We start from the raw sequence: 20,595 nt of genomic DNA, 5'->3' as shown, positions 1-20,595 counted from the left end.
CGATCTTCTCACTTCAGACTAGCAGCCTTTATACACATTTCCACTCATGGGAAGTACACCATCGCTGTTGGGTTAATGTCGAATTTACGCAGGAAGGATAAAAGGTGACCCTTGACACTGGCATAGTCTCCTGAGGCTTCGTAAGTATTCCTGCACACGAGCAAAGGCAAATGGTATTCCGATTCGAGATTAGGTTAATAACAAATAAAAGGCGTCGCTTTAACTTCTTTATTGCATTCTTTTTATGGTTCTCAGAATCAGTCGAGAGACATGACTACATCACACTTTTGAATGAGGTTATATCGTTTTTCACTGCAGCATGTTATAGCATAGTAAGCACGATTATTACCAACAATGGCATCCGACACATGCACTCTCTTTACAGGAGCAGTCAATATATATATGCAAGCAAACAACACATTTGAACATGCACGCTCACTTAAAAACATTCGTCTACAAATACTAGAATCTGTGTATACACGCGCGCCTGAATAGAGATCATGCTACGGCCCAACACACACGGATTCTCAATCACTAAATAAACCTGTCGCACCAAAAAATGCATTGCTTATGTCAAAGAATCATGCATGTTTTCCTTCTCAGGAGTGTGGCATCTCACAATCCTCAACAACGTCCCTCAAAACAGTCGGGTCCTTACTCCCACTTCAAGTTGTGTGAACAATATGTGAACAAAAACATCTCTTTATTTTTAATACAGTGCATTGCATTCAAGCATCCCTCATGTAGGGTCAATGTCAATTCTCCCGGACTCTTTATATTTCTGTATTTTCCATAAAGGGTTCAGGAGATTCCATAAAATGTAAAACAACACATCAGCAGTTCGACTGGACGTGATTGGCAATAAAATTTAAAGATATCACCCGTTCTCAATGGTGAACAATTTTAAAATGTACATGCTTGAACTGGCAATAAACACACACACGCAGTGTTGCTTTATGTTTTTCTCTTTGCTCTTACTGATGATGTCTTAGTAATTCAGTTTTGTGCTGCTTTGTACCACCTCCACTCTGCTGATGTAACAGAAGTTCAAGGGTCATCTACCGAATTCCATTTCGGCAGTAGCGCAAGTTCACATTTTGTCCCTGTAACAATACAAAACAACACGAATCAAGAATCACAATGCTTGCTGGGAATCCCGTCGATGGTTGGTCTTCTTGGTTAAGATTCTTTGGCGCTTTTCTTCTTCGTGTCCTCCTCTATGATGTATTCAAGAAGTTCTCGCAGTGTTCTAAAGTCTCCACGGCCTGGATTTTCTTTCTTGGGAATTCTAGGAAGAACACTACCGACCTTTTCTCTGAATTCGTTCAACTGTAAAAAAGGAGAAAAACTTTGTAGCGTATTTTATAGTGTAAGAAATAAAAAAAAATCGGAAAATGCAATTATTGCAACAGTGTGGAACAGATGAGACAATCGCACGAGAGGTAAGGGAGGCAACACAGGTTAAGAACGCAGAGTAGACAGTTCATACAGATTACCTCCCTTAAGTGAGTTTTATACTAAAATTGTGTACATACAGTGGAACCTCGGTTAGCGAACGCCTCGGATAGCGAATATTTCGGTTAACGAACAAAAATTTCGTTAAAAGTTTGTCTCGGATAGCGAACAAAATTTCGGATAACGAACAGCCACGTGAACCACACGTGACCGACCAGCGTGTCATCATTCGCGGTCGACACACAGTTACGATCAGTCGTTCCTTATCTGTGCGCATTCTTCTTATTTAGTGATTTTTGTGCTTTATTTTAATAAGTTAGTCCTCAATCATGGCTCCAAAGAAGATTAAGAGCAATTAATAGTAGTGAGGTAATGACAAGGAAGCGGCCAACAAATGAATTGAAAAAGGAAATGATTTCAAAGTATGAAGGTGGCATGCGTCTGTCGGATATGTGATGTCGTATTACCGAAGTTTTACAAAAAGGCAGAAGGAACAGACACTGGACAAGTGTTTTCCTTTAACCTCAAAGTGACAGAAAAGGGAAGTCACCCCGACTTTACAATGTCACGTGCTCATGGAGGGGGAATCAAAGCAGTAATTCCACCCCTTCCTCCCACACCTGCTTCCAACCACGCCATCAAAACGGCAAGTTTTCTGATGTTTAAATGCGTTCATTAATGTTTTATGTTTATTTAACTTCATTTATATTGCATTATAACTGTTTTCATTACAAATATCTATATAGCCTGTAACTTTCAAATATTAGCGAGTCAACAGAGGCTGGGAACCAATTAAATCTATTTCCCTTATTTCTTATGGAAAAAATTGTTTCGGATAACGAACATTTCGGATAACGAACAACTTTCCAGAACGGATTAAGTTCGTTAACCGAGGTTCCACTGTATATTAAAAAAAAAAAAACGACGCAATTGCTCATGGCCCTTTCCCAAAAATAAACACAAATGTCGCCTTACGTCGCACTCGCTGTCACTGAATATACATTCTTAACAATGCAAACGCACTTTGTGGTCTCTTTGCACAATATCATCTCGGTTATTAAGTCTGTTCTGACAACTATGGTCCGCCTTCCATAGTTAATCACCCGGAATGATCTTAATGGAAAGATGCTCTTTCTCAGCAAAGTTTTAATTAGCATGCAAGACTAGTTAATTAAAAAAAAAACTAAGACTTGTGGAAAGGTGAGAGAGAGAGAGAGAGGACAGAAAGAAAAAAAAGAGGGAAATGAACTTTACATTCTGAACGCCAAGCAATTTCCAGACGACGAAGCAAATGGAGCCTACTCCTGCTACTGAGTACAGCGTTCCCCATCCAAGCGCTCGCATGGCTAAGCTGCCTCCACTCTCGGGTACCTCACGTGACGGAAGCAAACCCTGGAAACACACGGAAAAGGATATAAACTGATGGAGATGACAATCACATTATACAAATCAAGGGAGAACAGAAACTTAAACTTCATCTTAAAGTTCTCAAAGTCTGGGGTTTTCTAGTTATTAAAGTATCACTATCAATTCCTTTAGTTGTATTTCTTTCTTCCTATCCTTCACATCCGCCCTCCTTTTTTTTATATAAAAAGAAACGTAAACACGCAGAAGCACTATATCTTCCTCAGTCTGAAAACCTCGTGGCTCAAGTAAGTTTACGCGGTGCATTAATCAGGCTGCACACGGCTCAAAATACGTTTACGCCATGCAATAATGATGATGCAGGCGCAACACCGGAAAATTGCCAAGCCTGTAATCAGGGCCGGGAATAGCACAGCGGAACCGATGACACAACACAGGGAGAACCGCCACCAGACCTGACAGCCGATCGATGTGCGCGATGTGTATTGATGAGAGGCTTGCAGCTAAACGCAGTTCACACCCCTCCACTGCAACTGCCCTTTGCCCTGCACCGCCAGCTGCACACGATGTTTACCAGTCTACCAGGTCCTCACGTGTGGAGTTTTGCGGTATTTTCTTGTCCTCGTGAGCGCAGTTCATTCACTAGCATCTGCTGTTGGAGACACTGCCTCGGTGTCTTCCTCTCTTCCGACTACGAATGATGATGATAAAAATATAAAAACAGGGGTGAGTGGGGAATGCTTTTCTTTAGCACGAGTTCTAGGAAAACCCACTAAACTATATTTCCGTCACATGATGAACAAGACAGTGATTATTCCCTCAACCCACCACTCCTTGGATATGATATGTACTCATCACGCGCGTCTAACTCGGGACAAAGTGATGACGGAGGCGCCACGAGACGGCAAAAGAACAGTTGACCTTTAATCTGATTCCGGGTCACGATCTAGGACCCATCTCTGGAACGTGACGTCTGTTGGTTTACCATGTAAGAAGCCCTCGCCTCAGATAGAGAGAAAGAAAGAGAATACCGATAAGTAAAGTGTTCGCAAAGCATTCCTATAAAGGGAAGCTAGAGTCTTCTGCGCATGAAGTCCTCTGGTGGTGGTTTTTTTTTCCCAACACGACTATCCTTGGGGTATCCGCCTCTGCTACCTGAATGTTCCAGACACATCGATCGCGTTTGCTGACTGCCATGTTTGCTTCCACTGTTTTCGCACGCGTGGAAATTTCTAGCCCGCACCCTGCCCGTCGCCAGCGACCAACGCCTGGGCTGTTGGAAGAAAAGCCTCTCAGCCTCGAACTCTGTGACTAAAAGTGACTTCAAGCACACATCAGCCAAGAGCTGCGAGCGGACCTCCCTTAAAGGCCGTTCTTTGCAAGACAAACATGGACGAAGTTTGATCGAGTTTGACAAAGGTTTGACATGACAGTTAAATGAAAACATTGCCGGTCCAGGTCAAACGTTTGTCCATGTTTTGTTTTTTTTAATTTAAGAACGCCCGTTAGACGGAAAGATGAGGCGGGAAACATTTTGTTGTCGATTGTCGTCGTAGGTACAATTACTACCACCAGAAGCTGGAACGACCTGAACACTCCAGTGGGAGAGTTGAACACACAGCTGTGGGATGGCAGGATGATGATGATGACGACGAGGAGGAGGATGACGCTATAAAGAAAATCAACTGATTATGCAACCTTCCACCCAAAAATATAACATTTTAGGCAGCTCTTAATTAAGCAAAGCTTCAACATTACAGAAATCATATAATCTTACATTAAGTGTGATTCTCTTCTGAGTCCGAGTGCCCAGTCCATAACGTATGAACTTCGTCGAACAAAGCTATTCGTCTTTCCTTTATTTAAAACAAACCACACAGACACACACATCGTTGCTTGCTAGGCAGTCAGACCGGCAAGCCACCAGGCCAGCTTGTACCACCATCGACAGTAGCCAGGCAGACCTTTCGTTCCTCACCTCCCGGCCGTTTCTACCCAATAAAAATATCGATTCATCATTTTGCTGTCTACTGAAACTTGCGCACCTAGCAGACCACATCGTCAATGGAGGGAGGAAAATAATAAAAATAAAACTTCAGCACAAGGTGAAGGACAGAGCGCATTTTATGTAAGAGTGGAGGATGAAGAGAGGAACTCGTACTTTGACAAACATGTGAGGGTCTTTCCTCTTCGCCATGGCGATGGTCATTCCGAAGCCTCCAAGAATGGACATGCCCGCCACTGTCGCCAGGAACACTGATTCTGGAACACACGTGTATATGCATGATTAAGACACACATAGACTACAACAGCTGCAGCAAGCAACAAAAACTCATCTTCTAACAAGCACGTGTCTTCACTTCTTGCCTCCTCATCCAGGTGAAGACCACACCTATGACGTCATCTGCCTTTACAACAACAACAACAACAACAAACAGCACACCTGCAGTTCGACGAGCCCGCCCCTCCCCTCTCCCAAGTCGACCTCATCCAGGTGTTGACATGATGACGTCAATGTCGTGAACAAAGGAGAAGGATGTGCGACAGAGACAGAGACAGAGACCAGAAAGGCTGGGTCATGAAAGAAATGATTTCCTGTCTTCCTAGCTGTTGATAACATCGGGAGCAAAAATAGAAAGAAAGAGAGACAGAGCAAAGTTGTGGACGAAACCTATTCCAGTCGCGTACACCCGACAGACTATTTTTTCCTCCCTCAATTATCTACACTTTGCAGGCATCGTCTCGGGAAAAACAATCGCGTTAGAATGTACAAAAAAACGATACCAGGGAGAAAAAGAAGCTATATATCACTTAGGGATACTTAAATGTGTTAGCCTGCCCTGTTTTCGCGAATAATGTTTTTTAAAAAAAATCCACAAATTCTATTCCAGAAAGTTTTCGAAAAATATTGTTGGCAGACGTTTCCCGTTAATGGGGGATAGATCATTTAGCGCAGACAGGAGACCTCAAGACGTGCTACAGGGACAATCGCTGCGCACAGCTTTCTTGAAAATAACTCTTGTGTGGAGCGAAAATCAGCGGAAATAAAACAAAATTTGAAAAATTGCGTTTCTGCGCTTGTTTCATGTTGAGACGATTCAAGAGACTTAGTGACATTAAAAGTTTTCAAGATGGACTGATTCCGCACATGCGAAAGGTTTGTTGTTGTTTTGTTGTTTTTTTTAAAGAAAGAAGAAGAACAACAAAAACGAACAACTGGGAAGTCGAAATAACCACAATACAACAATACTATTAAATTTCGTATCAGAACACAACTCCAAACGAAACGCGATTTTTGTTTTCTTCTTTTTTTTTTTAAGCCTACATTTTCCACTGATGACCTTCACATCTCAACGAAAGAGGAAATCAAACTGTTACCTACATCTTGCCCTGTTACCTAATGATGTTGGCACTGCTTAGAAGAAGTTTGTCCCAACAAGTGGTTTAAAATGTCAAGGCTAACGTACTCAGCAAGAATGGATGAAAATACATTTAGAGGTTTATTGCTGCCAGCCTCATCAAAGAATCTCGTCAACAAACATCATTACAAAAACGGAACCTCCGGCGTTGAGAAACGTGTGAGGACGTAACGAAGTAAGAAAGTAAGGAAACCCAAGGCCAACGGAAGCAGTCCTACCCACCACACTCACTTTAAGCATCATAATGGACTTCATGAAAAGGTAGAACATCGCCAGAATTATCGTTAATAGTCAGACCAGGTTAAAGAAGTCCTAGATACTCTCGATCCCCAAGCTGAACCTGATCTGATGCAGAGGCCTCGATGTCGTCTGCACAGCATCTTTACTAGCAAACGCTCGCCATAATGACCCCTCCTGCTGCGACAAACAAGCAAAGTCCATTACAGACGTTCCTACCACCAGAACAACAAGACAAGGTATCTAGGAGACTGGCCTGGCATCAAGATGGTTTAACAGTTCTGCCTGCCAGTCCGGAGGTGGACACTTTCCGGCGATCGCCCACGACAGGGTGAGTATTTTGCTGACCGCCGCTGGCCATCAATTAGACCAGGAGGATGCTAGGCGCTAACTCGTCCAAACAGACAATGAAGGGTGGTCCATCTCACCCGAATATTCCACGAGAAAAATATGCTTAAGGCGAAAACACACGTCTAAATAGTACACTATCTCCACCAGTATAACGTGAATGAAAGAGAGAACGAAGAAAGATAAAAATACTGATTATGCGAAGCAGCGAAGACAAGTCACATCCTTGGTCAAAACATCCACTCTTCACCAAACCTAACCTTGTATCACTTATCAAAAGTTGTCCTTTTAACAGTTCAGTTTCCGTTCTTAACCGGATAAACGTGGACGAGCGTTTTAGCAAGTTCGGTAAAGCTTTTATACAACTTATACAGCCGTCATGCAAACATTTGGCCATATTTGGTCAAGAATTTGCCCATATTTGCACGGCTACGGAGTTAAGTAGTTGCTACAGGTATCATAAGAAAATCAACGCTGATAAACAGTTCATAGCAGAAGAAGATAAATCGAAATTTGCGGTCAAAAAAAAAAAAAATTACAAACAAAAACTGTTCCCAGCACCTGGAAACCTGACACTTTCAAAGGTTGAAAGAGGTTACAAGATCCACTGATACAAAGAAACAGCTGTTGAGTCAACATGCCATATACGACACTCAGTAGATAAGAGTACAAAGCTGCTGCCATGTTGGTTCGAATTTGTTTCGGTAATTTCCAGTTGAAGGCGCGAAAGAATGACAGTGCACCTTAATTTTCGCCGTTGTCTAATACTAAACTAGACATTAGGCAAATTAATGCCTCCTAACGTGACAACAACCGCCGGCACCACATCCACTAGCTGCCAGCCTGTATGTGTGTGTGTACGTGCACCAGCATAAATGAATCCGATGATGAAGCTGATATCCTGTAACCAGATCACATAAACCAACCCATGGTGGGATGCTGCACGGAGCTGAGGTTCAACGACTACTTCTGTTAGATACCTTGACTGCTGAGACTATGACTAAGCTGACTTTTTACCTTGGCTGCATGGACCACACCTCTCAACGCGACTGACCTGACCTCATTCATCGACAGGTATGTCAACTGCAGTGACCTAGTTCGCTGGCAATCACCACCGCTCGACACTTGATCACACATTCTTTATATGAAGTCATCGACTGACATTTCAAAGCTGGGAAGAAAAACGATCCTTATTTCAATGACAATTACTTTCAACACTTCTAATAAGCAGCCATTACCTTTTATACTTCCCCATGCTCTCTCTCTCTCTGCGTGTACGTGCTGGGGTGTGTGCTGATAAACAGTCTAAAGATGGAGAATGATCTAGTGATCAGAAAAGACAACCAGCTGCACCTCAAACGGACTGCGATGTAACAGCAGTGAAGCTGGATGTGAGACCCACAGAGACAAGAGGAGGTTTAGGTGATAACTGAATGAATCACATCGCCAACGGATCGTTAACCTCATTTACAACAACAATCAAGGTCAATAATCTATTCAAATAAAAACTCCCCGGGAATAAAATGTAAGAATTATCATCACAACGCACGTGCCTCCGGATGCACTTGCAACGATTAGGCCGACACTCATCGCTGGATTTTAGCACACGGGGTCATCACGTGCTTTTACACATTTGCAGTCATCCCACCCCCTTACACGCTCTCTCTCTCTACCACCGCCCAATCCCATCCCTACCTGCAATGGGTACCCGCATCCCATGCAATGATAAACCCTTTTTTTATGCAATTGCTTTTCCTTCTGATGATTTGAGCGGGCGAGTTGTAAAGCAGGTTAAGACGGGAATGATAAACCTAACATCCCATCCTGCAGCTATTTTCGCTTTCTCACCTGAAACCTCCTTACACCACGAACTCTTCCTGATGATCCGGCAAAGCGAGAAAAAAAAAAAAAAAGAAAAAAAAAAAAAACTCTCATTTTTGAGAACAGTAGTCAGACTCGAACTAAGGACGGCCAGTGCAAACTAAAGCCGTGAACAAAGCAGTTTTCTGAACGCATCCCTAGTCATTGGCAGCTGTCCAGACTAGCGGGACGCAGATGATGGAGGTGGACTGGGAGGCTGAGTGCACTCCCTTCAATGCCTTGGGCGTGTGTGTGCGTGCGTGTGTGTTAGCTAGAGTATACGAACAAAAGGAGCCAGCTTGAGAGTGTAACACGTCCTGCTAATTTTCTGACCACAAAGTTTGCTCCACACGTGACCAGCGGACATTAGTTTCTCATCCCAATCAGATGGATGGGACAGGACAGCCAGAGGGATTGGCTTCATCCCACACACACAGACACGAAAACAGAACGATATCCGCGCGCAGTCGTAGGTCACCTGACCCTCCCATGCCCGTCATTCTACACGACGCCTGCCCCGCGTGACTCGGACAGCAGCACGTGACCCGAAACAATTGCAGCTGCTTCAGTCGCGTCACCGCGTTCCCAGCTCTCCCTCGGCGTCGCATGACGTCACAGGACGAACCGGCCGTTGGAACTTGCAGGACGATGGACGATGAAGCGAAAACTTTCACAGACCTGCAAGGATGGCGCTGGTGGATCGATGCCCCGTGCACCCAGCTTACGGGTCACACTCACACGGAGCTGCCAAGCCCTCCAACGGCTTAAACCGACAAATGAAAAGCACAGACTTCTCGAAATTTGTGTTCGGCTTTATTTTTTATTTATTTATTTTTTTGTTTGTTTGGTTGGTTTGTTTGTTTTTTTTGTTTTTTTTTTTTTTTTGTTTTTGTTTGTTTTGTTTTTTTTTTTTAGCGAGAAACATCATGAGTGTGGCGGTTTGGTTTGCAAAACATCAAGTGTGACATTAAAGAATCTCTTGAGAGCCCCCAAATCCACATTCTCGTCGTACTCTGGTCAATGCACTGGAGTTTGGCTTTAACATGTTTACCTAAGATCGAATACCCCAACGTTCGTCCCCAAAACCAGTGTTCTTTTGGGACCTGTCTTCACGTTGCCAAACTTGGTCAAACAATCTGACATTTGCCCAGTGTTAAGAATGGTCTTCAACGAATTTTTTTTTCATTCTTCAAAAAGGATGAATGCGAAACAATCGCACAGATTTCGCCTTTCATAACATCAAACGAATTGAGCGCGTTTGTAAAATGCAACCTGCAATAAGTGCCCTAATTTAGCAATGTAAAAAAAAAAAATACAATAGCAAGAGATGGGCCAACGATCTAAACCTTGGATGCTCACTGTTGTTTTTTGTTTGTTTTTTTTTTTTTTGTTGTTTGTTTTTTTCAAGCGTTTTACTGTTGCGTCACCGAGTCACCCTGTTACTCCCTCATCCCCTCTTAAAAAAAAAAAATCAAGCACTTTCAACGTATGAAATTACTTCTGGTTTCCTCTGAATCCATATTTGCTCCTTTGTAAAAATCTGGTTATTTCCCTCGGGTCATACAGCAAGTCTGTTGTTGTCGCTGGCATGACTAACTTGCTCCTGACGCACGTCTATAACGAGAACAGTCACCTGAAGCGGTTTTCTAAACTGTCACAAGCCCCGCGGCGACATTCTCATGTCTGATGCCGACTGGCGTCAAGTGCGTCTGACGACCCGCGCGTCTAACAAGCCAGCGACAAGCAGAAATCGAACGTGTGCAGACTGGTTCTGACTAAAGCCTCTGACACACGGTGAGACACGCTGAAGCACCAGGGTGGGCTGAAGGTGCGGGGTGGAGACGAGGGGAAAATTCAGGGTGTACTGAACGTTTGTCTGTAATCGTGGCCCGAGTGTCACCTACCAAGGCTCAACCTTTAGCCACCAGTCTTGCTTCCAGACTATCACAGTTGTGTTAACACACGCAGACACAGATAAAAAGAGAGATTTCCGTCAAATAAATAAAAATCAAAGCGTTCGCTGGCCCATCTTCCAGAGTCTGCCATGTCAATGGTCCGCCTATAACAAGCGATAAGCAGTGTCTCGTGCCTGCACCAGATGTCAGAAGGTCGTAATTATGATCGACCCAAGCATTATCTTGGTCACTCTGGTCGAAGCTGTGTCATCAACTCTGAAAACCCATCAGTTTTTAAGATGTCTGCATACACTATAATCAGCTCAACGACACCCATACATGGAAAATCAGTCTTCCTTCTCACCCTTCAGCGAAGAAATTGCATTTTGGCCGAACTATTATTTATTAGTCATGTCCCCGAGTTCAGTGTCCCAATTCATCCCCGATATGACATCAGGGACACACTACCGACTATGTGAATATGATATTTGAAATTTGAAAAAAAAAAAAAACTGTCAGGTCAAACTTGGGATCACAGGTCAAGCTAATGACATCAGAGACGCCATCACGTGACACGTTGTTTTTGAATGTAGGAAATATAAAGTCAGCAGTTGCTAGGCATGCTCTAACTCTCAGTCTAAAGAAATTTGGTTTTTACCTGGCACAGCACCTGAAGCTGCCCGATGTCAGTTCAATAAATTGTGCTCCTCAGATTTACCTGTGTTCTAAACTGTAAAAAAGGAAACAAAGGTATCTACGCCAAATAAAACTCAATTGCGTGCCTGGAAAAACAAAACAAAAAGCAAACAAACAAAAGCCCTTCTCTCAGAAATGAAACACCGAATGAACCATTGTTATCACGACCGCATCAAACAGCATGTGAGTGGACAACAGTTGGTAGGTGGGCAATCGCCAGGTGTTACTGAAAGCGTCTTAAGTGTTCAAAGCCCTCGCAAGGAGCAGCTTCCGCGATCCATGGTGTGTGAGGATCATGTCAGGACAAGCAACTTCCACTTAATGGACCTGACCGCTAAGCCTTGATGCATCTCCTCCCGCGAACTTGGGAGGAACGACTAGACAAGTCTTCTGCACCCACCCCGACAACCCACAACCACCCCAACCTCAGCGCCACCTCGCGTATTTTCGGACTTGTGTTATCGTCCTCTGATCGCCAAAAAATCACAGCGCGATTTAAACAGTGATGCTACATTTCTGGGTTTGACCAACACTAGTTTGAGACAAAAATGTGGATATCCTTAATAATGATGGAAGACATTATTTTACAGCCAACACTGCCTCGGGCCTGGAAAATTCCGCTGAAAATTGCACCGGCTGTACTTCTGCAACATTGGATGGTTGGGCTGACGGAGGGAGGAAAGCCAAGGCCTCAGAGCACTCAGAAACCGTTTGTCCGTTAGCACAACATAAACCGCAAAAATTTTCTCATCACAGGCAAAAGAAAAAAGAAGGCGAACGCAGACATTCTTAAACACTGAATCGATTTTACCACCGTCTGAAATATTTGTATTCTACCTTTTTTTCATAGGAGAGATGGTAAATCTCAGTTTTTCTTCATTTTTAATTAATTGTAACGCCTTGTGAATATTTTCCCAGTCAAATGACTCGTCCAAAAAAACAAAAGGCTTATGCAAGACTGCAAAACATTTCCAATTGCAACATAAAGTTACAAATTCGACTGGATTTGAAGAAATGAACTGTGGGTGAAACAAAAAACTATTTAAAGAAGCATAAAGTGTCGTCCACAGCACCGAAATTTGGTCGTAAGTTTAGGACAATTCCTTTGCACCATCATCTCACGCAGGAATTACGAGACAGAGGGAGAGGTGGAAATGAAGGCTGGGGAGTAGGGGGGAGACAGAAAGGAGAGAGCCCACAGCTTGCCGACGCGGTCTGACCGCCGAAAGCCTTCCCCCTCCTACCGGCAGCAACCGTGGACGTAAGCCTGTAGCCGCCAGTTTAGCCACGAAGCCGCCAAGGCAACCACCGGCGGCCCGAGGGGAAATTTTACGTGTTCAGGGGAGAAAAAAAAAAAGGACGACAGCATCAGCAACAGTAGCAGCAACATCAGCAGTAGCAGCAGACTGCGGATATGTGATGCGGACGCCGGCGACGTGAGACAACGACATCGATGGAGCAGCATGAGGAGAAGTCACCTGCCATCAATTCCAGCAGTCCCAGCAGCCTCTCCTCCGGCAAAGATGTCAACGGTGCGTGCATGTTGTTTTTCTTCTCTTTATTTCGCCTCATCCGCCACTTTTTTTTTTTCTCTCTCTCCGCCGCTATCATGTTCGCTTCTATTGCCGGTTTTCATTGGCTGGCGATGACATTTTCTTCCCTCGGAGAAAGCAGATGACCTTTCTTCGTTGTCTTGTCCTTTGCGCCGTGTGGCCACTGGCAACTGCTGTCTCCGAGAAAACGACCAGGGCGAGTTCTGACCTTGAAGGAAGGAGGGAGGGTGAAGAAGAAAAAAAAAAAACCTTCCGAGGACTACTTCTCACGCGGACGGCGCGTCGCCTCTCTGCTGTGTGTATTGATCTCAAGCAGCCTACGGGGAGGCTGGCACGATGCAGGCAGCAGCACACTGGCGGCGGTGGCTGTGGACACTGCGGTCAAACAGTTTGTGTGCATTTCTCCTATCTTTCAACTTAAGGTGATGTTGAAGGGAAGAGGGATTGATTGTAGGGGGGAAAAAAGAAAGAAAAAAAATAGTAAAAAGGGAGGTCATAGGATGTTGTGCTAAAACACGCACCACGGGTCAAAGCAAGTTACAGCAAATATGACTAACCCTCGTTTGCCGTGTCTTCTGGACAAGCAGTCCACGTTCATTTGTATCTTATTCACTTTTACTCATATGGTATCACGAAACTGCGGGAGAAAATTTCTCTCTTTCCCCATATATATGATAATAAGTATAGAGCTCATATATCCCACATATACATTATTGGCATTCATTACAGAAGCTAAGGCTATAAAATGAATTTGTTTCATGTTAAAGTCATAGTATTTATAGTTATTATTATTATTAGTGTGGGTGTGCTGTTCTCCAGTGTTTGAAGCAGGTGGTAGGTTGATTCTGGTACACTGAACGTGTGTCTGTGTTTGTTTTGCGCGTGAGAGAGGAAAAAAGGCTAAGCGATCAAAAAGATAACCACATACATGGGGGAAAAAATTTAGGAGAGAAGATTAGCCAATAGATCGCATAAAGAATGTTAAATCAGATGGACCACCATCTTCTGACGGAAACAGATTACTTGAGACACCCATGCGCTGAGGCTGAGGTACCCTCTTGGGTTTTTCCTCCCAGTTTTCGTTAATACAGTTCATCATAAAGCGACAGTTGTCATTATTTCAAGCACTAACCGTGCGATTCCAGGCTGCCTGGCAAGCACACATCGACACAAAGGTTTGTTGTCATCTGACAGACCAAACAATCAAGACTGGGAAAAAGCTTTCGCAAGACCTGCGAACCGTTGTGATGGATTCTTGCTTCAACCAGAGACGATACATCAGGTGGACCGCCATCTCGCGCGCGGCAGAGACGATAGAGACGATCAGGGTGGTACTAAGGTGAATTCCATTACTTATAACCCATTCTTTTCCAGTTGTACACTCCATTAGAAAAGCCTTCCAAAAGACACTTTACAAAAAACCTTTGCATCTGTAATCTTAACAAGGTGACGAGTGACTGAAGCAAACAGACGACAACAAACCTAGGCAACTTCATTTAAATATGTTTTTCTTACTCGGTACAGACAAGATTCTGCGAACGCAGAAAAGCCTCACAAAATAAAGATATGGAGACGATGAAACTTTGTGTAAATCCTGTCTAAGAGTATAAAAATACATTAATAAATTTTTTATAAGCACTTCATTAACACCGAAAGAGTAAAAATAAAACTACATTAAAAATCCTTATACCACCCTTTTTTGGGGAAACGCAGATGGTGTCTTCAAAATGTCATCAAAAATTCAATACATGCTGAGAAATGGATGAAATCTGGATACATTCCTAGCAGCATTAATTCTGCATCGGAACTAGCGACATTGGTGTTAGCTAACTGACAAAACCATCTGTATAACATGAAAATATTTTATTAGGAGACAACACTCTCAATGTATGTAGAGGTTAATTTGAAACTTTTTCTGATTCCTCTCTATTAAAATATATTGATGTATCAAAGAATAATTTATTTTATAGTTTCTGTACAGAGTGAGGACTTTTTTCCCCGAACACACCGAGCAACGCCTCGGATGACTATCTGAAATTACTCGCAATTTCCTCGTTTCACCCTCTATCATCTCTTCACAATGGCTTTTAGGACCCTTTAAAAAAAATGCACCACTGACATTTCAGCAACCATCGCACTCATGAAAGACCAGGGCAAAGAACACAGCGTTGTGTCATTCCGGAAATTGGGATCATGTCTTTCAAATGATTGATGTAAGTTTTTCTCTCGATTTTACGCCTTTCTCTTACCCCTTCCCCCACTTACTTGCTATTTTCTGTCACTTCCTTTCGAACTTTTCAAAGTGTTCACGGTGGGAGAGGAGAAATTCAACGATATGGTCAATCGTCATACTGAGCTGCAATACAAGTTTAGAATTTTTCCAATGGGAAATAAGCAAGATATTCTCGGAACGGTTATAATCGGTTCTGATCATCTGCTAACATACACAGAAATCTTTATACCTGTGAGGATGCTGTCTACACCATAGTCCAGTCTTGTAGGGGAGGAAAAAAAAATTTAAAAAAAGCAAACTCGCTTATCAACAGACGATACTGTCTTCGTCCACATTTCTGTAAACATACCGAGGTAGTCTTGCTTTTCCCAGTTGCAAATGAAACTGGATCTCCCTGGGTCAGCCTAACTTTTGATAGCACGCAACACGTGAAATGGCATATAGGTAAAACAAGCATACACGCGCGCAAACACGGGCTTCCGCACACACAAACAGAAGGGAGAAGACGAAAGAAACATAAATAATGCACGGAAGAAAAACTGCGCGGGCAAACGAACACTGACGAGGGGAGAGATGGGTGTTTGCTATGAATCAGCTCTGACGTCACAAGAAAAGCTGACGTGCAGGCTCCTCTACTGTAGGTGCGCGCCTTTCTTCCTCGACACGGCATCCCGCCCTCCTCCGCCCCGCTGCTCATCAGCAGCATCGATTAGGTTTTTCCCAACGGCTCAGCCGCCGCTGATGCGCACTATTTCATCATCTACACGACACGCACACCAACACGCTGCACGCGCTCGCTCGCTGTATATTCACTCACGTACGTGCATAGTGTATGTATATTAATGGATGTGTACACTGCGTGAAGTGTAAGCACTCACGTTGTAAGCATGCGAGATAGAAAGAGAGAAATAAGGTTGGTTGGTTGGTTGGTTGTTTGTTTGTTTGTTTGTTTGTTTGTTTGTTTGTTTGTTTGTTTGTTTGTTTGTTTGTTTGTTTGTTTGTTGAAGGTAGCGAAAAAGTCATCAGACACCGCTGTGAGTCCAGCTTTCTAAAATATCCGATCTTTGTCCGAAACGATGATTAAATGTGTTCATACTTCGTCGTGTTTGTATGCCCTCCTGTCCTAAATAAATCAGCAAAAATAAAGTTAATTGGGAGTATGGCTATTTCATTCTAGAATAATTAGTCGCTCAAACTGGCGTTATCTACCAAGATGGCGTCATGGAATGTCTCGCATACACTGTACTCCTTGTTCTCGATAGCACACTACATTAGAAGATACTCCAAGATGAAATTTGAATCATTAATAAACAAAAAGAAAACTGCATAAACAAATAGATTGTTTTCATCTTTGATTTAGAAAATGGTTTTGATGCCAATAATTTCAACTTGTTGATCTCTTTTGAACAAATGTATTAACTTTTTTTCACAACACTTCAGACTGACATGCGATCTTCTATGTATGCTTTCCTAAAAGACTCTTTTTAATTAACAGCACCAGTAACAGGCAGAAAACATATACACTCGCATTTCACAACGCATGAATTGTTTTAAAGCTATCAGCAATATCAGCAACGGCTGCATCATTTAAAATCGGCCATATTCTGACATCATTGGTAAGTCTAATCCCTGCTGGAATATGAAACATGACCAACAGAAAAAAAACTCTCGTGGTGATGCATAAAAAAACGCATCTTCTCAATCAGCCTTGAGACATCATTCTATCTCAGCACGACACACCTGGCAGCAAGTATTGCGTCCTTCAAATTGCTGTTTGCTCTGCTTTTCTTGCAATTTCTCTCGGAACTTCATTTGCACGCGTTTTTTTTTCCTGTTGCCTTGAGTGCTGTGATTGTTTCTCTGCCTGTTCACAATTCCTCTCAGCAAGCCACTTTACCGTTTGGTTTAGCCGCAGTATATGCAGGAACGACTGGTCATAAAACAAAACACGCTTTCACTTACTCATATTGAAGTACATCCGCCGTAAAAAAAAAAAATGCTTTATCCTAGGTTATTGGTGAGGTGCATGCTTTCTGTCCTTCCTTTCCCCCTTTACAAGCAGTCAGGCATATGCATGTGAACATTGGGCATATCCAGAATGATTACTTCAACTGGTTGGCAACAAAATTCTGTACATCTATGGTCATTTACAAAAGAGAATAACACCAAATTTCTCTTATTTTACGTCATTCCCATACACCAACAGCTCTTGCTTTCCATTTGACAGAAAAAAAGAACAAATATTATTCGGCGTTCATATTTTGATGTCCAAACGCAAAACAAAAATGTACGGCGTGTTGGAAAGTGTGGGAATTTTCACAAAACTGTGAAACAATCACAACAGCTCAGTCAGTTTGTAGTACCACGGACGTGTTTAGGTAAGTTCGTGGTTGTACCTAACACCTGTATTAACAGAACCTGTACGTGCCTGCTCCTACTGTAAGTACATTGTCGACAATACACTGATCTTCATCCTGAAAGTTTTTGAACTTGCAAAAGTGAACGCGCACTTTTTTTTTCACACACTAAAGCATTAATAATCCTCATTCCCCGGAGGAAGACAGGCTTACTAAAAAAAATTCCCCAGAGGAAAAAAAAAAACATGATCCTTTCGGATCTGGAACCATCCATCTTGATCCGCAAAAGTAGGACATTTGCTTGTGGTGTCGGACCGACGCACTCACGTGCTTGTTAAGCCTAATAACAAAGCAGCACGTGCTAGCTGACCACCTTGGCGACGTAAGCACGGCGTTGCCATGGCTGCGGCCAGCATCTTGACCAGGACGGGAGCAGGCTGTGTAACCACGTGACATCATAGTGACCGAGCGGCCATTGTGGCCGACATGATCGATCCTGTCATCCGACATCTAGCTGCTCCTCCACACTGCAGCCACAGAACCTGTTTACTTACACACTACCGCGCTAGCGTCACTGGACACGATGGGGTTGAGTATTTTACTTTTTTTAAAAACTGAAAAAGATGGCGATGTCACAACAGTCGCTTGTGAACGTTAGGTTTCTGATGTAAACAGATTAGATCCAAACTTTGAGTAATATATCGTCGAATGGTCTGTTCCAGTTGTATCTATTTCATTCGGGAGTAAATCGGCACTTTAGTTTAACATCTACTACCATCTTTACAGTGCGAGTCAGTAGTGTGACTGCTCAGTCACCTTTAACTGTCAAGTTCGAACAGATGCAGTAAGCTAGAGAAGCTTCTAGAGGAGATAACCAGATATTGATTAATGATTAGATTGCTTCATGATCAGGACTCCTCGAGAGGCTGCTCCAAGTGTCTCAAGAGATCTGCTGCTGTTGCCTGATCATTTCACTTCATTAGCTCAACGCCTTATTTTATTAAATCTTCTTTAGATCTCTTGCATTTCTAACACCATTCTTGGTAGGTTTGGTCCCCAGCCACATTGATTGTCTGTCTCCGGCCCACTAAATGAAACACTTTACCCCTCCTTAATCTCAGAAACTCAATCTTCCTTCTTTCATAACATTTCCGAAATCCTTTCTTTTTCTCTTTTTAAAATCTTGTATCTATTTTATGTGCCTAAATTCCATTAGTGTGTCCATAAATGTGTATGTATCCACCTTGAAATGCTTTAAAAAAAAGTGGGTGGTTTACAAATACTGTATTGATTATTATTATGAGTAATTAAATCACAATTTTATGGAAAGGCACAGCCTTCTCAGTGGCTTAGTAAATTGCTGACTTACTAAATATAAGTCTTTTGGACTAATATCACTGCTATGAATACTGTGGTTCTATCCTAGGCAACAATATCTAAATGAAAAGGTGAACTTAAAACAACACGGTCTTTGATCAGAGCCAGCAACTCCTGGCCTGTACCTCCTTGGTTAAATATAAAGGAAACAAACTTCTATATTCAAAATAAATCAGCAGAGCTTGAAAGCTAAAGGGATGTTTGAAAAGTCAAAAAAGAATGTCTACGAAATTCATCTGTGAGATTGTAGGCAAAACATGATAAAACTGGACATCGATGAAACAGTTCAAATAAATTTTCTCTGTTGATTGATAGCACTGGTGATATTTGATTCACAACAACTCATGTGAGAAACAAAATATCAAATAATGCCCACTACAATTCTTCATAATTTCAGGTTTGTCTATAATTATTATTAATTCAGGTATTCACCACATAGTGTTTCCATGTGGCTTAATAAATGACAAATAAAACTAATATATGCTTGATGGATAGGAGAAAGAATAAAACCAGAAAACTGAGAGATGCCATTAAAGAAGTGGTCTATTTTTTAAAAATGAAAAAGATTTATTTCATTGACTATACTGCCAAGCAGATACTTAATCCACTAGGTGGCAGAAACTGAATCATACTTTGTTAATTGCATTAAATGATTAGCTTTGCTGCTAGAACATGTTTCACACACTTTGATCTTTTGGTCAGCTTTCTCTTTCTTTTATCTTGCCATCTGATATTCCTTAATTGAGCAGTATATTAATGTACAGCAGGCGGTGATCCATTCATCTCTTGAACCTAGGACGATTTGACTTTTTTGTGTTGGATGAAATGATCTTCTGGGATGAAATGGATATAGATGGGGGACGATTTGACTCAGGCTGTGGGGTAATAAGACTGGGGCAAAATGACCAGTGACCATTTGGGATCATGTCTCTTTTTCATTCATAAGTAGGTTGGGTGTGTGTGTCCAGCTGTATTATGATTGAAGGTGATTAATCTAAGTTAATAAGTCATAACACCCGAGAGACCAAAATCTTAGTTTACGTGGAAATGATAAAATTTACTTCTGACAGACTGATACATCTACTGAACCAAAAAAACCTTCATGTGATGTTCGTAAACAAGGTGAGACGTTGTGGTAATCCATAATCTTCGCTCGTCTTGTTTATCAACAGGTACCGCTATCTTTCCCGGGGAAGAATATTAAAAGGTAATCGCTAATTTCTCAGGAAATAACATTTATACAATTACATCACCCTGGGACTATACAGAATAGAACATCATTAGTACGACCTTCGGATGTACGTAGACATTCACATCTGGTTTTCAATACTACGAGTCTTACAAAATGTTCATTATTTAAGAGTACCTTTAGCGACCTTACCTTTAATCCGAGACGGAAACTGTGAGGTAGTGTGGATAGCTGGCTTACCGACGTGGTGTTCATTCACTGCATTTGCTTCCTTTCGCTCCATGCTGCAAAGTTGCGAGTTTAACCTTTGACCTCAAGGTATGCAGAGTTACAAGAAGACCAGATACGTGTTTAAACGATTGAAATAAATGGAGCAAGCTTGATGCCATTTAATGTTGATAAAAAGACCTAATACTGAAATAATAATGTTATTTGCATGCCGATTTGAATACGAAACTTTCATTACTCATTGTAATTCGTGCCAATGCGCATGTCATTATGATCAACAAATCCAGGGCGACCTGTGACAATCGCCAAAGCGAAATGTGCTTAGTTTTACCATGGACGACAGAGAATGTTGTGTTGACTTTGATGGACTGATCTGTTACGAA

At 42.3% G+C, this 20,595-nt stretch overlaps 2 protein-coding genes across 11 annotated transcripts in view; one reads left to right on the top strand and one right to left on the bottom strand.

Moving 5' to 3' along the window:
• Positions 1-213: 213 nt before the first annotated feature.
• On the bottom strand, positions 214-20,326 carry LOC112565628 (transmembrane protein 242-like). The gene is made up of 4 exons (XM_025241196.1): positions 20,177-20,326; positions 4,982-5,082; positions 2,710-2,847; positions 214-1,329 (listed from the first exon to the last, which is right to left on the bottom strand). The coding sequence occupies exons 1-4, from the start codon at positions 20,265-20,267 to the stop codon at positions 1,180-1,182; spliced, it is 480 nt and encodes a 159-aa protein (XP_025096981.1). The 5' UTR covers positions 20,268-20,326; the 3' UTR covers positions 214-1,179.
• Positions 12,446-20,595, top strand: part of LOC112565627 (palmitoyltransferase ZDHHC9-like) — a 35,214-nt gene continuing 27,064 nt past the window's right edge. For 4 of the 10 annotated variants that reach the window (XM_025241187.1, XM_025241185.1, XM_025241194.1 and 1 more), the window contains exon 1: positions 12,448-12,807. In XM_025241187.1, the coding sequence (XP_025096972.1) occupies positions 12,729-12,807 (79 nt within the window). In that variant the 5' untranslated portion in view covers positions 12,448-12,728. Of the gene's footprint in view, positions 12,808-17,846; positions 18,007-19,967; positions 20,003-20,595 lie in introns of those variants that run through there. The other 6 variants (XM_025241189.1, XM_025241195.1, XM_025241188.1 and 3 more) reach the window with 5 other exon arrangements.

Source organism: Pomacea canaliculata, linkage group LG6, assembly GCF_003073045.1.
Source record: "Pomacea canaliculata isolate SZHN2017 linkage group LG6, ASM307304v1, whole genome shotgun sequence".
In the NCBI taxonomy this organism is placed as follows: domain Eukaryota; kingdom Metazoa; phylum Mollusca; class Gastropoda; order Architaenioglossa; family Ampullariidae; genus Pomacea; species Pomacea canaliculata.
The sequence above is the reverse complement of the archived record's forward strand: the minus strand, read 5'-3'. Positions and strand labels throughout refer to the sequence as shown.

Bases quoted from the DNA above. Each gene is read 5' to 3' on its own strand.
- LOC112565628 (XM_025241196.1), bottom strand. From the start codon at position 20,267: ATGGAGCGAAAGGAAGCAAATGCAGTGAATGAACACCACGTCGGTAAG. The intron at 5,083-20,176 runs GTAAGGTCGCTA...CGTGTGTTCCAG, and splicing joins GTTTCCGTCTCGGATTAAAG to AATCAGTGTTCCTGGCGACA. The intron at 1,330-2,709 runs GTAAAGTTCATT...CCTTTTTTACAG, and splicing joins AATTGCTTGGCGTTCAGAAT to TTGAACGAATTCAGAGAAAA.